The sequence below is a fragment of the Aedes albopictus genome, chromosome 1, assembly GCF_035046485.1.
Source record: "Aedes albopictus strain Foshan chromosome 1, AalbF5, whole genome shotgun sequence".
Classification (NCBI taxonomy): domain Eukaryota; kingdom Metazoa; phylum Arthropoda; class Insecta; order Diptera; family Culicidae; genus Aedes; species Aedes albopictus.
Genome location: NC_085136.1, coordinates 174,794,713 through 174,811,775, shown reverse-complemented (window position 1 = coordinate 174,811,775; position 17,063 = coordinate 174,794,713). Strand labels below are relative to the sequence as shown.

General features: G+C 41.4%; 1 protein-coding gene across 1 annotated transcript; it reads right to left on the bottom strand.

The window, feature by feature from the left end:
* Nucleotides 1-5,473: 5,473 nt before the first annotated feature.
* LOC109416329 (uncharacterized) lies at nt 5,474-15,941 on the bottom strand. Its single transcript, XM_062845852.1, has 3 exons — nt 15,734-15,941; nt 15,555-15,672; nt 5,474-9,310 (listed from the first exon to the last, which is right to left on the bottom strand). Exon 3 carries the CDS (start codon nt 7,677-7,679, stop codon nt 5,754-5,756), a length of 1,926 nt encoding a protein of 641 aa, XP_062701836.1. The 5' UTR covers nt 7,680-9,310; nt 15,555-15,672; nt 15,734-15,941; the 3' UTR covers nt 5,474-5,753.
* Nucleotides 15,942-17,063: the final 1,122 nt, after the last annotated feature.

Sequence of the window (17,063 nt, the reverse complement as noted above, 5' to 3'; positions counted from 1 at the left end):
ATTCCTCCAGCAATTCTTCCAGATATTCCTCCAGGAATTCTTCCAGGTCTTCCTCCAGGAACATTTTCAGGAATTCTTCCAGGAATTCCTCCAGGAATTCTTCCATGAAATTCTCCAGGAATTCTTCCAGAAATCCGTCCAGGAATTCGTCTAGGAATTCTTCCAGGAATTACTCCAGGAATTCTTCCATGAATTCCACCAGTAATTCTTCCAGGAATTCCTCTAGAAATTCCTCCGGGAATTGCTCCACGAATTCTTCCAGGAATTCCTTCAAGAATTCCTCCAGGGATACCTCCAGTAATTCGTTAAGGAATTCCTTCAGCAATTCTTCCAGCAATTCCTCTAGGAATTCTTCCAGATATTCCTCCAGGAACTCTTCCAAGAATTCGTCAAGGAGTTCTTTCAGGAATTCCTTCAGGAATTTTTCCAGGTCTTCCTCCAGGAAATCTTTCAGGAATTCCTCCAAGAATTCTTCCCAGAATTCTTCCAGGAAATTCTCAAGGAATTCTTCCGGGAATTCTTCCAGGAATTTTTCCAGCAATTCCTCCAGGAATTCTTCCAGGGATTCCTCCAGGAATTCTTCCAGAAATTCCTCCAGGAATTCCTCCAGAAATTCCTCCAGAAATTCCTCCAGAAATTCCTCCAGGAATTCCTCCAGAAATTCCTCCAGAAATTCCTCCAGAAATTCCTCCAGAAATTCCTCCAGGAATTCCTCCAGAAATTCCTCCAGGAATTCCTCCAGAAATTCCTCCAGGAATTCCTGCAGAAATTCCTCCAGGAATTCCTGCAAAAATTCCTCCAGGAATTCCTCCAGGAATTCCTCCAGAAATTCCTCCAGGAATTCTTCTAAGAATTCCTTCAGGAACTCTTCCAGGAATTCCTCCAAGAATTCCCCCAGGAATTCTTCCATGAAATCCATTAGTAATTTTTCCAGGAATTCCTCCAGAAATTCCTCCCTCCGTGAATTGCTCCTCGAATTCTTCCAGAAATTCCTCCAGGAATTCTTCCAGAAATCTCTCCAGGAATTCCTCCAGGAATTCTTAAAGGAATTCCTGCAGGAGTTCTTCCAGGAATTCCTTCAGGAATTCCTCCAGGAATTCCTCCAGGAATTCCTCCAGATATTCCTCTAGGAATTCTTCCAGGAATTCCTCCAGGAATTCCTCCAGAAATTCTTCAAGGAATTCCTCCAGGAATTCTTCCAGGAATTCCTCCAGGAATTCTTCCAGGAATTCCTCCAGGAATTCATCCAGGAATTCCTCCAAGAATTCTTCCAGGAATTTTTCCATGAATTCCACCAGTAATTCTTCCAGGAATTCCTCTAGAAATTCCTCCAGAAATTCCTCCACCTAATTCTTCCAGGAATTCCTCCCAGAATTCCTCCAGGAATTCTTCCAGGGATACCTCCAGTAATTCGTTAAGGAATTCCTCCAGCAATTCTTCCAGAAATTCCTCCAGGAATTCTTCCAGGAATTCCTCCAGGAATTCTTCCAGAAATTTGTCCAGGAATTCCTCCAGGAATTCCTCCAGGAATTCTTCCAGGAATTACTCCAGGAATTCTTCCATGAATTCCACCAGTAATTCTTCCAGGAATTCCTCTAGAAATTCCTGCGGGAATTGCTCCACGAATTCTTCCAGAAATTCCTTCAAGAATTCCTCCAGGGATACCTCCAGTAATTCGTTAAGGAATTCCTTCAGCAATTCTTCCAGCAATTCCTCCAGGAATTCTTCCAGATATTCCTCCAGGAACTCTTCCAAGAATTCCTCAAGGAGTTCTTTCAGGAATTCCTTCAAGAATTTTTCCAGGTCTTCCTCCAGGAAATCTTTTAGGAATTCCTCCAAGAATTCTTCCAGGAATTCTTCCAGGAAATTCTTCCAGGAAATTCTCAAGGAATTCTTCCACGAATTCCTCCAGGAATTCTTCCAGGAAATTCTCCAGGAATTCTTCCAGAAATTCCTCCAGAAATTCCTCCAGGAATTCCTCCAGAAATTCCTCCAGGAATTCCTCTAGGAATTCTTCCAGGAATTCTTCCAGGAATTCCTCCAGAAATTCCTCCAGGAATTCCTCTAGGAATTCTTCCAGGAATTCCTCCAGGAGTTCTTCTAAGAATTCCTTCAGGAATTCTTCCAGGAATTCCTCCTGGAATTCTTCCAGGAATTCAGAAATTCTTCCAGGAATTCTTCCAGGAAATTCTCAAGCAATTCTTCCAGGAATTCCTCCAGGAATTCTTCCAGGAAATTCTCCAGGAATTCTTCCAGAAATTCCTCCAGAAATTCCTCCAGGAATTCCTCCAGAAATTCCTCCAGGATTTCCTCCAGAAATTCCTCCATTAATTCCTCTAGGAATTCCTCCAGGAGTTCTTCTAAGAATTCCTCCAGGAACTCTTCCAGGAATTCCTCCAGGAATTCCTCCAGAAATTCCTCCAGGAATTCCTCTAGGAATTCTTCCAGGAATTCCTCCAGGAATTCTTCCAGGAATTCCTCCAGGAGTTCTTCTAAGAATTCCTCCAGGAACTCTTTCAGGAATTCCTCCAAGAATTATTCCAGGGATACCGCCAGTAATTCGTTAAGGAATTCCACCAGCAATTCTTCCAGCAATTCCTCCTGGAATTCTTCCAGGTCTTCCTCCAGAAACTGTTTCAGGAATTCCTCCAGGAATTTTTTCAGGAATTCTTCCAGGAATTCCTTCAGGAATTCTTCTAGGTCTTGCAGCAAGTGTTGACCAGGGGACTGTTATGGTCTTCTTGTTTTCTTACCCAGCATTAAAATTATGCTGCTGTGTTGAAAGATAGGTTGTCAGCTTGAGCCCTACGCTTGAGCCGCTGTTATGCTGGCTACGAAAACATTGCATTGGTGGGATAGGGATGCCAATTCCTTGGTGTTGACAGCTGATGCAAACAAAATGAACAGCGTTGCCGAATCGACATATGTAACTTCCGCTTATCTCTATGTAGAGGATTTCTAGTAGGTATCTACTAGACAAAATAAAATATCTAGTAGACATTTAAGCAGATATCTACTACAGTCATGACACGCTGCGGTTGGGGGCTTAATAGGGTAACCAATATAATTTGGACCCCCATATATTTTGGACCCCCTGTGTCCTGTTATCACAACTTACATAGGTTTAATGATGAGATGACGGAAATTTTTAGAATCATTCGCTAAATAAGATCGCTCTGCACGGACAGCAATCATTTCCTCACTGGAAATATCCTTATTTGCCTTGAAATTATTTTTTTCCAATCTCGTCATCCGTGCGAGTGTCGCATCTGTAGTAGGTCACTCTGGATGACAAATAAATAAGTTTACAACTTTATTTCACTTGTATAACTTTGCTTTTATTCTGACTTCGATCTTCACGCGTTTTACACATCACCGTCCCTCCAACGATCTCTTCTCTCTCTGTCTATCTCCCATTTCCCAAGGCGCCATCCCTAAAGGTACAAACAATGCTACTTCTTCTCTGTTGTAGGACCCTACATCCCACCTTACTTCTATTTTTTTAGAAAGGAACGTAGTCCTGAAATTTCTTGGGAGCTACACGTCTCCGTTTCTCTGATTCTGTAGCTTCTGTATCTGATTTAGCCTCTTCCGATCTTAGATTGTTTTGTCCAGAGTCCTCCGATGTATGATCTGTTGCCTGAGCTTGGTTTTCCGCTTTCTTCAAATGTGATACACAGCGTTTATATTCATTTCCTGAACTTAACGACCTAACGATAACCTCCAACCCTGTTCTTCTAATAACCTTGAACATCTCTGAAGAAAACTCTGTGCTCAATTTATTATCTTTTCTTTGACGCTTGACATACACAAAATCTCCTTCCTCAATATCATTCCTACGAGCCTTCCGTTTGTTATCCGCGTATTGCTTCCCTTTTTCTTTAACGATTCTGTCGCTATCCCTAACCTCCTCGTCTTCCTTGTATTCTGGTATCGATGGCAGTTTATTCCTCATTTTGCGCCCGAACATCAGCTCACCCGGGGATCTTCCTGTTGCTGAGTGACTTGTGGAGTGGTACGCCAGCAGGAATTTCCTTAACTCCAACCGCCAATCCTTGCCTAATTCCTGCGCGATTCGCAAACGTTTCAAAATGCTTCGATTCTGACGCTCTACCTCACCGTTTGCTTGAGGCCAGTACGGGATGGTGTTAACAAGCTGGATGTTGAATTCTTCACAGAACTGTGAGAGCTCCCTACACTCTTTGCTCAACTGAGGGCCGTTATCTGCTCTCATAGTGGTGGGAACTCCGAATCTGCTGAAGATGGTTGCTAATTCCCGTATTGTGTCAGCAGCAGATATGGACTTCATCTCGACGACTTCTACAAAACGGCTATAATAATCAACCACGACAAAAAGCCATTGACCTTCTGGGAGAGGCCCCAAAAAATCTACCGCTATTTCCTGCCATGGTCCGGCTGGCATTCGCTTCCTAGTCATGGGCTCTGGTGCGTCAGGTGCCGAGACTAATATGCAACCGCGACAGTTTCGCACAAAATCTTCAACCTCTCTGTCCATTTTGGGCCACCATACCGAAGAACGTAAAGCTGACTTCATCATCGAAGTTCCCAAGTGACCCTCGTGAGCTATTTGAAGAATCCGATTTCGAAGCGCACCAGGAGCTACAATACGGTCTCCACGTAAAAGGATGTCTCCAACCCTACACAGCTCATTACTGAAAACCCGAAATTCAACAGGAAGTTCATGGCGTTTATCCTGATCAATTGATTCCAAAATCTTTTGTAATTCCGCGTCCCGTCGGGTTGCTTCTACAATTTCCTCCCAAGAAACAGCCATAGCGTATGCTGCGAAATCCGTAATCTCTCTAATCATCAATTCTTCTCGCTGGTCAAACGGAACTGGTTGCAGTGTGGACAATCTCGATAATACATCAGCTTGGTTTTCGGTTCCTGGTATATGCAGTATCGAATAATCAAATCCCTGCAGACGTAGCACCCATCTTTCGATGCGGGCACATGGTCTCGAACGTGGGGTGAACAGGTAAATCAAGGCTTTGCAATCAGTTAAAATCTCAAACTCCTTGCCATACAGGTAAATATAAAACTTTTCAACACACCATACTAAAGCCAGTGCCTCCTTTTCCGTATGACAATAACGCCTCTCCGTATCAGTCAAGGATTTTGAGACAAAACTGACTACCCGATGTTGTCCTTGCTTGTCTACCTGAATAAGCATGCCTCCCAGCCCTATTGGACTGGCGTCAGCCATCACCAATGTTCTGTCTTTCCGTTGGTAGAATCCCAAAGTAGACGACTTAGACAGCCTTGTCTTGATTTCACGGAAAGCATTTTCGTGTTCAGCTAGCCATTGGAAAGTGATACCTTTCTTCATCAGGTTTCTTAGCGGTTCATCCACTGTCGCCAAGTTCGGTATGAACCGGTTCAAATAGTTGGCTAGCCCTAAAAATCTTCGTACCTCGTTAGCATTTTCCGGCCTACGAAACGCAACCAGAGCTTCTGTCTTTGCCTCAGATGGTATTATTCCTGAACTTGTTATTTTATGCCCAATAAATTCCAGCTCATCGACCCCAAATACACATTTCTTCCAATTTAGCTGCACATTCCAGGCCTTCAGTCTTTCCAGTACCTATATAAATTAAGTATAAAGATAGAAACAGCATTTTTTTTTTTACCAGTTACAATCATTTTAACTTCTTTTATTTAAACTTCAGAAAAAATCAAGAAAATAAGAGAATGATCTGCCCCCCGTGAGACATAATTAAACAAGACAAAACCTACATTACCTTTGCAACCCGTTCGTCATGCTCTTTTTTGTCCTTGCCTTCGATGTACACATCGTCAATGTACCACCAAGTACCCTCACAGCCGGCAAGAATCGCGTCCATCGTCTTCTGGAAAACTTCCGGGGCCGACACTAGCCCGAACGGCATACGCTTAAATCTGTAGAGTCCACGAGCTGTCAGGAATACCATCGCATCTCTAGAAGCTTCATCTAACTCAAGCTGCAAGAATGAATCTTTGACGTCCAGTTTGCTGCGAATCATGTTTGGTCCGATTCTGGCAAGAAAGTCGTCAACCATCGGCATTGGGTGTCGCTCTCGCAAAACAGCTTCGTTTACCCTTCTCAGATCAAGGCATATCCTGGGTTCACCGTTCGCCTTCCCAACGACTACCAATGGCGAAACCCAAGTCACCGGGCCCTTCTTTTCTTCGATGATGTCCCTCGCCATTAGCTCTGAAAGTTTGTTGTTAACCGCCACCGGAACTCTCCTCATTGGTTGGAAAATTGGCTTAACATCTGGATCTAGGTGGATATGCACCGAAATTCCTTTAACCTTAGAAAGTGGTTCCGCATTTACAGCGACCTGGTCTATCTCTAGGCCAACCTTTAAGACTCCTAACTGCTTAGCTGTTCCATCTCCCAAAAGAGATCGCTGACCACTCTTCACTACGAAAAACTCGGCCTCCACAGATCTTATTCCCACGGCAACCACACATTTGAACGTTCCCAGTACTGTTAGAGGAGTCTCGTTTGCGTAGCTTTTCAGCACCCGATCGCTTCCCTTTTCGCAGCTGATCACAGCGATTCCCGCAGACTTGAACTTTTCCCATGCTTCATCAGTAATCAAATTTACCTCAGCTCCCGAGTCTATCAGCATAGGGTGCATTACTCCGCCGATCATGCAGTTCACTGTATTTGACTCGTTTCCCGAATAGAAAGCGTAGTAGGTTTTCGGAGGGTCTTTTGCCAACGGTTCGCTGACATCAACCACATTTAGTTCTCGAACCTGATCCTGTACCGCTGCACGTTCAACCGCTCGTACCTTCTTCGGTACTTTCGTCTCCTCTTTCCAGGAAAATTTTCCACTGGATGGCCTTCGGCACCGGGCTTCGAAATGTCCTACCCTTTTACAACGCTTGCATGGTTTTCCTCTGGCCGGGCATCGTGAGTCAGTCGAAATATGTCCAAACAGCCCACACTTGAAACATCTCGCCTCCGAATGATTTACCTTTGGTTGGAAATCTGGGAACCCGCCAAGACGTGATTTGATAGGCGGATGTTGTCGTTTGGACTGAACGCCGTAAACTCGCTCATTTTGTCTCAATTCATCGCGCCCCGAGCCAAAATCCTTCATTTGCTTTTGAACCCCCTCTAAGGACTTGCCAATCTCCTCAATCTCCTCAACCGTACGATCCTTTTGCAAAATCTGCCTTCGCAGCTCGTCCGACCGGCAACCCTCCACAATGGTGTCCGTCAACATAATATCCGTAAGAACCTTACAAACATTCGATTCGTATTTGTCCACGCCGCATTCGTTTATCTGCTGTCTGATTCTGATCACGAACTCTGCAAAACGTTCACCTTCCTGTTGTTTCATCCTCCTTAGATTATGCCGTTCCAAGACGTCTTGCCGTCCGGGTTGGAAAAACTCATCGAACGCTTGAACCGCTACGTCATAATACGCCTTCTCTATTGATACCACTGGAAATTTTTCGCTGTTAGGTAGCGATTGAAACAATGCTTGTAATTGTGGCCCGCCCAAATGCAAGAGTTTCGCTCGTCTTCGTTTTTGGTCAGTAATATCCTCGGCTTCAAAATAATATTCCAGCGACCGTTTCCACACCTGCCACTCTTTATGCAATTTGGTCTTTTCAATGTCATTGCACCTGAAGGGTGGTATGGCACGCGTCAAATCCATCTGGAAACATTATAAGCAAGTACGAAAACAACTTAAATTATGACACCCTAATCTTTTATATTCCGAAATATCAAATATTTAAGAAACTGCATGGGTTTATTCATTTATTTAACTTTAGAAAATAAGCATTTATTTGATGGCAGATGAGTGAATGTATGTGTGAACAGAAAGCATTTCTATCCCCCCCCTGAAAAAAAAAACCTTTATTATCAGTCATAATTTTGTTTTATAGTTGGTGTCTTCATTGCAATCGAGATAATCTCAGTCACAACCTAAAAAAATCATATGTTGTAAACTTTGCAAATACTGAAGAACCATTACTGAAAGAAATCTGCACGTATTCATTGGTAACAATCCACGCATTCTATCTACATGCGCACAAAAACGTTGTCTACACCAGGTTGCAAATAAAAACCAACAGCTAGATGTTGAGCATGTGCAACGGCCTATATACCCGAAATGAGTCACCTGAATAACCTATATGCAACGCACGTATATTATAACTACGAAGCTTGATTGCAACAATCTACATGTGGGTGACTAGATGTGGATTTTACTTGGTGTAATCATAAAACGTCGAATGATGTTCAACTCTGAAAAAAAAACAATTTTACTCACCATTCATCTCTTCCGATTCCCAAATCGGGTTGTTTCTACGAGTCCTCAAATCTGGTAACCAGTAGCCACAACATGAACACTACCAAACGTCTGATTCCCGAATCAGAACATACGCACTACACCCTGCTTCAACATATCTTTCCAACTCAATCACCAATCGTATGCGTATGCTCTGCATTTTCATTTTGCGTTACACAAAACCCGATTCCCAAATCGGATTGCCCAACAGCTTCTCGAGTTTCTCGAAACCGAGAGCTTTTTTCCACCACGATGATACCAATCATTTTCACCATTAGCACCAATATTCTGATTCCCAAATCAGATACCATATTTATCACTCATTCATCATTCGATGCCGATTCCCAAATCGGTTTGTATAATCAACACCTCCTGATTCCCAAATCAGGAAACAAAAACACCGCAAGACCAGTTCCCAAACTGGATCGTTTCACTATCACTAGCTTTATCAGATTTTCTGGGCTCTCCGATTTTCATCAATGATTCAACCGCATTCTTTATTGTTCCCGTTATTTGTAGGTAAACAACTCGTATTCCCAACACCAATAACAAACTTCCTTTCTCTGTATCCATCTATTTCGTCATCACACCATAGCATTTACCTTTCATTATTCCCCGCTTCCCAGGAGAAGTGACACACATACACTCACCCATCTCATTGCGGTTGTCGTCATTAATCACGATTCACATCTCTTTTCTTCTACAGTTTTTTTCTCGAATCATTTCAGCCATCTTAAATTTCCAGGCAAAACTCACACCGATTCCAATCACCTTTTTCCTTTTAAAAAGAACATTTTTCAACATACCGTGGTACTTCTCCTCGTCGCCAATTGTAGTAGGTCACTCTGGATGACAAATAAATAAGTTTACAACTTTATTTCACTTGTATAACTTTGCTTTTATTCTGACTTCGATCTTCACGCGTTTTACACATCACCGTCCCTCCAACGATCTCTTCTCTCTCTGTCTATCTCCCATTTCCCAAGGCGCCATCCCTAAAGGTACAAACAATGCTACTTCTTCTCTGTTGTAGGACCCTACAGCATCATGTTTACAAAAAGAGATTGCGAAGCTGAGGAAACTTGCAGATGTAAACAAAAACGTTTATCATTCTAGCGCATTAAATTCGCAAAGTTCGTCTAATCAGCCTTTGTCAATCAAGTAATTAGGATGTGATCCAGCATATTCAAGCGGCAAATTCTTCCAAAATAATTCCAAACGAGTTTAAACACCGGGTGTCCAAAATATATACTGAAGAGGGTCCAAAATATATTGGGGTGTCCAAAACAGTGAAAACTGATGCTTCAAAAATCAGTTATTTTCATCAAATTTTCAGCCAGAAATGACCTTGTAGGTATTTTTAACGGACAGTGGAGGCTTTTACGAACATACTAACATCATCATTATGTGTAAATACCCTCTGAATCTGATTGATTTTAAATTAAATTCAAACCAATGTCCTCTAGGGGTCCAAAATTCAACCGTTACCCTAGTTGGGTGGCTTTTTAGTTGGGGCTCCGTTAGTTGAGCTGTCAGCCAACTAAAAAGCAGTCCCAGCGTAAAGACACTATATGCAAAGACACGAAATGTTCCAATTGGAATTCCAAATTTTCTGTCAATGTCATTCCAATCGAGCAGGAGACCTGTCAAACGTGCTTTAAAGCATTGCTCGTCGGCATCATCGTCATGATTGGATGATCATCATCGACAACAACAATCATCACACTTCGTATCTTTGCTTATAGTATCTTTATCCCAGCGTTGCCGAATCGACCGGGTACTGCATTGTTTTGATTTTGCAAGGAGTTTTGACATTTCGTGGCCTTGTTGTTTACAAAATCTCAATAGGAGTAGAAGAGAGGGAGAGACTTTCGTGCAGAGCCCTATGTAACTTCCGCTTATCTCTATGTAGAGGATTTCTAGGTTAGATCTGGGACGGGACCCGTCAGGTACTAGTGCAAATACGAAACCCAGAGAAAATAGGTAGAGAAGCGAAGAGTGTGAAGTCAAAAAAACCTTGTCGAACCGTCAAACTGGTATCCTATCGAACAAAATCAACAAACCTTGACGATTGCCGCATAATTCATGATAAGTATTGCGATTATTCGAAACATTTATTTACCAATATTTTTAAATATCAAGGATATTACTGTAAATAACATTGATTCCTTAAATTGACGAAAATTTATCCTTTTTGGTATACAATTTAGATGATTTCTTGTTAATAAATCAACAGCATAAATCATTTTCTAATGCAGTGCACGAGAAAGATACTACCCTCGATAGGTGGATTAATCTGTTTTTCGGCAGTTGCCAACATCCGAGTTACGAAATCAAAACAGAAAAAGTGTTGCCGTTCTGACGGCTGTTCACTCTTCGCTTCTCTACCTATTTTCTCTGACGAAACCATTTGCCTGTCAGAAAAGACCACTTCTGATTGGTCGATTTGACAAAAGCGCCGTTGCGTTCCGTTACGCTCGTTTACAAAAGGGCACTTTGTTGTTAAGTTTCCTGTGTTGCTAGTTGTCATTGATTTTTCAAAATGATTTTATTGACTGCCAAGATTTATCATTTATCTCACTTTCTGTGCTGTTGACATTCCGAACTTGATACGAAAATATTATGAAATGAAATACAAAGCGATAAATTATGAGCGGAGTGAAGTGTATACCCCGGTCACAATTTTTACTCGTTTTCGAAGGATCCAAAGGCACGCCGGCACTGGGTGGAAGTCTGTGTGGAGAATGCAAACGAGGAAGACCAATTTGTTTTAAAATTTATACTCTCAGAAGCAAAATTGAAAAAGGAAAATAGTCAACGAGTGTTGATTGATTTGCACATGAATATTAATGGCAGCACTGCCCAAGTAACCACTAAGCCCTGTCGTAAGCTGTCTAAAGGTCATAAAAAAGCTTTTCCGTGTCAATAGGCTCTATAGAAAATTTTCAAATGTTCTCAGGCATTATAAATAGTAAGCACTGAAATAAGCCGTATATTAGTATATGACGCTATGCTATAGTGCTTGTAAACCCAGTGTCTATGAGCCGAATAAGAAGCCTCACAGTGCTGTTAAAAGGCTTGGCCTGCATGACGTTTATATCAATCAAAGCTGATTTCAAGCAAAACAAAAATAAACCACCGACTGATCCGGAGCAAGACGATCAAATATCCTCGGAAATTTCTTCCGATCAATAGGGTGTTTGAAGCTTGTTATCAGACACTTTAAGCATTGAATTGATACAGAAAATGTATAACTACTTTCTCGATTATATTATTAATGCATCGGATGTTAATCTGTGGAGTATCAATCGTTTTATCCACATCCACAGACGAACACCAAAACTAATCGATGAGCGATGAGCCCCATTTTGATTATCCTGTTATTGAACCTCGTCAACCTCCCAAACTTCCCTAGCTGCATCTCCTACAAATCTCTCTCAGCCATCCATAAAACCATTTTATACATCGAATGCGGACACTTTGTGCCCGATTTCCGATCTGAACATCGGATCGTCCGGAACATCAACGCTGTACCAACTTGTCTGCTTTTCTTTAAATACGGTGCTGAGCCAACCGATCTGTTGGTTCATCGATGGAGCAGATGGGAAATGTGATGAAATCCACTTAGAAATAACAATCCCGAGGATATCAGATCGAATCTGGGTCAGGCCGTAAAAATCGAAAAAAAACTTCAATGGAAAAAACATCCAGAACAAAAAAAAAGAAGGTAAATAACTTTCTTTTTTTTGCTTTTTTTCTGACTCTCATTTGACAACTCTTCCACCAGAGACTTGGTACGCAGATTGAAGCTGGCCGTATATCAGCCGAATATTTCGCCAAAATTGGCTTTTAAGCAGATCTATTATAGGATGTAGTTCTGGTAAGCTCTGTTAACATTGCTCTTCATGTGAATATAGAACCAACTTGGTGCCAATTTTTACGGCTTAGTGGTTACTTGGGTGGAGCAGCCCCCGTATCAACTCTGACAAAAAGAATAAAAGGGCTTCTATCAATGAGCTGACTTGTCCCGTCCCAGTGCTTTTTAGTTGGCTGACAGCTCAACTAACGGAGCCCCAACTAAAAAGCCACCCAACTATTAAGCCCCCAACCGCAGCGGGTCATGACTGTAGTAGATATCTGCTTAAATGTCTACTAGATATTTTATTTTGTCTAGTAGATACTAAAGTATCTAGTATTTAGTAGATACCTACTAGAAATCCTCTACATAGAGATAAGCGGAAGTTACATATGTCGATTCGGCAACGCTGTTCATTTTGTTTGCATCAGCTGCCAACACTTGCTGCAAAGCTAGATGTTCAAACTTTGTGCGTGACTTCGTAGTGGTTCAAGTTGTTTTGTTTACATTTTCTAATTATGATAGAATTTTTTTTTCAAAATTTTGAAAAAAATAGCGGAGCAATCGATGAAATCTGAAATTTATTGCAAAGTGTTAAGCTAAACATATCGGCAGAACTAAAGCAAGAAGCAGCAATGAAAGTTTTTTCAAGAAGTGCAGCAACAAAAGTTTCGTCATAAGCTTGAGCTTTTGAAAGCAGAATTAATTAAATTCTATCTTTTTACTAAACTTACATATACCGTCAATTTCTCGATATTAAAAATAAATAATTTTAATTTATTTAGTTCGGATTGCAATAAGGCATTTTATGAGACGTTTCAAATCAGCTGTTTTTTGAATGTTTACCCAGGGGACCCGCATGCGGCAAGGTAGGCCTACTGCTCATCTTTTGCGAGTGTGTTAGTGTGACTGGCAACGCGATCAGAAGCCTGGTCGAATCCTGCTTGGAAATCGGTTTGTTTTGTCGATGGGGATGGCCCGCGAAATCGCATTGTGTTGTTTGGGAAGGCCCGCTCGATGCATGTTAGGTAGGCGTAGTTTGTTCGAGTTTGACGTGCCTGCACCCTCCCTGTGTTTACCAGCTTTGAAGCCCACCCGGTGGGCCCATTTATTTACATTTTCGTTAGCATAACATGTGATACGGACCCATCCAATAAACGGGGTTCATTTATCTGCAAAAATGCGTCAATCCGCCCACTATAATTAATATCCGTAGACCGTGAGAATGTTTTTTCATCTGCTAGTGACATCATACAGCTCGGGGGATTGATACATGCCGCATTAGAAACCGAAACATCTCTGCCAGCAAAAATCTGATTGGCGCTCACCACATGTTATGCTACTTTTTGCGAAAACAAAAACATCAAATGTAAACAATAACATTGAGCGGCCCACCGGTAGAACGTCTCGTAAAATAGCTTATACCGTTCAATCGACGCCTTCTTACGAACGATCAGCCTGTTCATTTGGCTCACACTTTGACAGTTCTTTCTGCACGGATTGGCTTACAATGGCCGCCTCCGCAGATCTCTATAATGTAGGATTACTAATCTAACCTCACTTTGTCTGACAGTTCAGCGAGCTTGTTTACAAGGTGTTAGAAATTTTAACGAGCGGCGAAAATTAAATTTTCGTTTTCCGTCCCGAAACCATTATGATACGGAAATATCTATTATATTCAACTCTACTAGTACAAAATCAATCGTCTAATTACCGTTTCACTGAAATTGTATCGAAAAACAGTTTTGCCCAAGGGGAACGACATATCCTTTTCTAACCGGAATATCCGCATTTATCCGTTTCTAACCGTCGCTAACCGTGTCTAACCGCTGCTCACTTAGCAGCTCGCTTAGCAACGGTTAGCGACGGTTAGAAACGGATAAATGCGGATATTCCGGTTAGAAAAGGATATGTCATTCCCCTTGGTTTTGCCGGATCTCCGCCAGAGACTAAGTCCATGTAAACAAGCTCGCTGAACTGTCAGTGCACGGCTTCGTGACGTCATCTTGCAGTATCCTACACGCTAACCCTCAGCTACCCAGATTGATGTCAAAGCGACCCAGATCGAGCAAAACTGCAGTTACTCTAAAGTGGGTAAAGGTACCTTTACTTAAATCTGGGTTACCGGTATAAGCTATTTTACGAGACGTTCTACCGGTGGGCCGCTCAATGTTATTGTTTACATTTGATGTTTTTGTTTTCGCAAAAAGTAGCATAACATGTGGTGAGCGCCAATCAGATTTTTGCTGGCAGAGATGTTTCGGTTTCTAATGCGGCATGTATCAATCCCCCGAGCTGTATGATGTCACTAGCAGATGAAAAAACATTCTCACAGTCTACGGATATTAATTATAGTGGGCGGATTGACGCATTTTTGCAGATAAATGAACCCCGTTTATTGGATGGGTCCGTATCACATGTTATGCTAACGAAAATGTAAATAAATGGGCCCACCGGGTGGGCTTCAAAGCTGGTAAACATTCAAAAAACAGCTGATTTGAAACGTCTCATAAAATGCCTTATTGGCTGCAAAATCTGGGTAACGGTTACCCTGATTTAGACGTTTCTCATCAGGGTATTCTCTACCCATTTTTACATAAATGAGTAAGCGTACGCGAAACGGATCTTTCATAGAATTGTTGTTTTATCGGTTGAAAAATAGTCACAAAATAAAACAGATAGTATTTATTTACGTCTAAATAAGTAAAATAACATTAAAAGTATAGGGTAACGGTCGAATTTTGGACCCCTAGAGGACATTAGTTTGAATTTAAGCTAGAATCAAACAGATTCAGAGGGTGTTACACATAATGATGATGTTGGTATGACCGTAAAAGCCGCCACTGTCCGTCAAAAATACCCACAAGGTCATTTCTGGCCGAAAATGTGATGAAAATAACTGATTTTTGAAGCATCAGTTTTCACTATTTTGGACACCCCAATTTATTTTGGACCCCCTAAAGTATATATTTTGGACACCCGGTGTTTAAACCAACATGAAACTATTTTCGAAGAATCTGCCACTTGGATATGCTCGATCATATCTTAATTACTTGATTGACAAAGGCTGATTAGACGAACTTTGCAAATTTAATGCGCTAGAATGATAAAAGTTTTTGTTTACATCTGCAAGTTTCCCCGGCACCACTTTCTCTTTTCGTAAACATGCCGCGACACTCGCTCGGATGACGAGATTAATAAAATATAATTTCAAGGCAAATAATGATATTTCCAGTGAGCAAATGATTGCTGCTCGTGCAGAACAATCTAATTTAACGAATGATTCTAAAAATGTTCGTCATCTCTTCATTACATCTGCGAAAATTATGATAATACGACCCAGGGGGTCCAAAATACATGGGGGTCCAAATTATATTGGTTACCCTATTCATAATGATAAAAAGGCTCCAGATTTCAAAGGGCAGTCCCAAGTTTCGTTCCGCGCGCCTACATCGGGCTCCTTTGCTGAAGATGTTGTAGCCGGGAATGTTGCAAAAATATCTGGATGATAAATTTTATGATAAGTAAACACATAATATCATGAAGAATACGAATTACTTACCTGTTTGCAGCTTTCGCGATCCATTTTCTCCGGAGCTTTACCACAGCCTCTAACTTTTTGGAATACACGCCGCGAACAATGTTAATGTTTTTGACAAATCCCGCTTACCCAGATGTTTACCCAGATTTTGACATCAATATACAACCAGGATAAACTGAGTATCGGAATTTTCGCAAAGACCCGTTTACCCATAATCAGAGTAAAGCTTACTCTTCTGTTGCAAGATCGGTTACCCGGATTTTGACAACTTCTAATAACATGAAAATCCGGGTAAAATCGACCCATTCGATGGGTAGTTTCAGGTAAGCGTGTATTGTAAGCCATTCGTGCAGAAAGGGAACGTTCAAAAATTACGTCCATGATTTGGGGGAGGGGGGGGGTCTAGAAAAGTGTGACAGTACGTGTATTAGGTATAGGAAAATAGCGTGACAGAGGGGGGAGGGGGGTCTAAAAATGCCGAAAAACGATGGACGTAATAAATGAACCTTCCCAAAGAACTGTCAAAGTGTGAGCCACACGCTAGTTTGGAAATACCCATTAAATGGGTCTTAGGTACCCATTTTTTACTTCGGTACTAAGCTGTCAAATAATGGGTGTTTTCCGAGCTTCAAATAATGGGTGTTTTTGACACATTTTGGAATACTTCCTGGCTAGTAATCCTACATTATAGAGATCTGCGGAGGCGGCCATTGTAAGCCAATCCGTGCAGAAAGAACTGTCAAAGTGTGAGCCAAATGAACAGGCTGATCGTTCGTAAGAAGGCGTCGATTGAACGGTATTGCAATCCGAACTAAATAAATTAAAATTATTTATTTTTAATATCGAGAAATTGACGGTATATGTAAGTTTAGTAAAAAGCAAGGGGAATGACATATCCTTTTCTAACCGGAATATCCGCATTTATCCGTTTCTAACCGTCGCTAACCGTTGCTAAGCGAGCTGCTAAGTGAGCAGCGGTTAGACACGGTTAGCGACGGTTAGAAACGGATAAATGCGGATATTCCGGTTAGAAAAGGATATGTCATTCCCCTTGGTAAAAAGATAGAATTTAATGAATTCTGCTTTCAAAAGCTCAAGCTTATGACGAAACTTTTGTTGCTGCACTTCTCGAAAAAACTTTCATTGCTGCTTCTTGCTTTAGTTCTGCCGATATGTTTAGCTTAACACTTTGCAATAAATTTCAGATTTCATCGATTGCTCCGCTATTTTTTTCAAAATTTTGAAAAAAAAATTCTATCATAATTAGAAAATGTAAACAAAACAACTTGAACCACTACGAAGTCACGCACAAAGTTTGAACATCTAGCTTTGCAGCAAGTGTTGGCAGCTG

Excerpts from the sequence above, each read along its gene's own strand:
- LOC109416329 (XM_062845852.1), bottom strand. The coding sequence starts at position 7,679 with ATGGATTTGACGCGTGCCATACCACCCTTCAGGTGCAATGACATTGAA.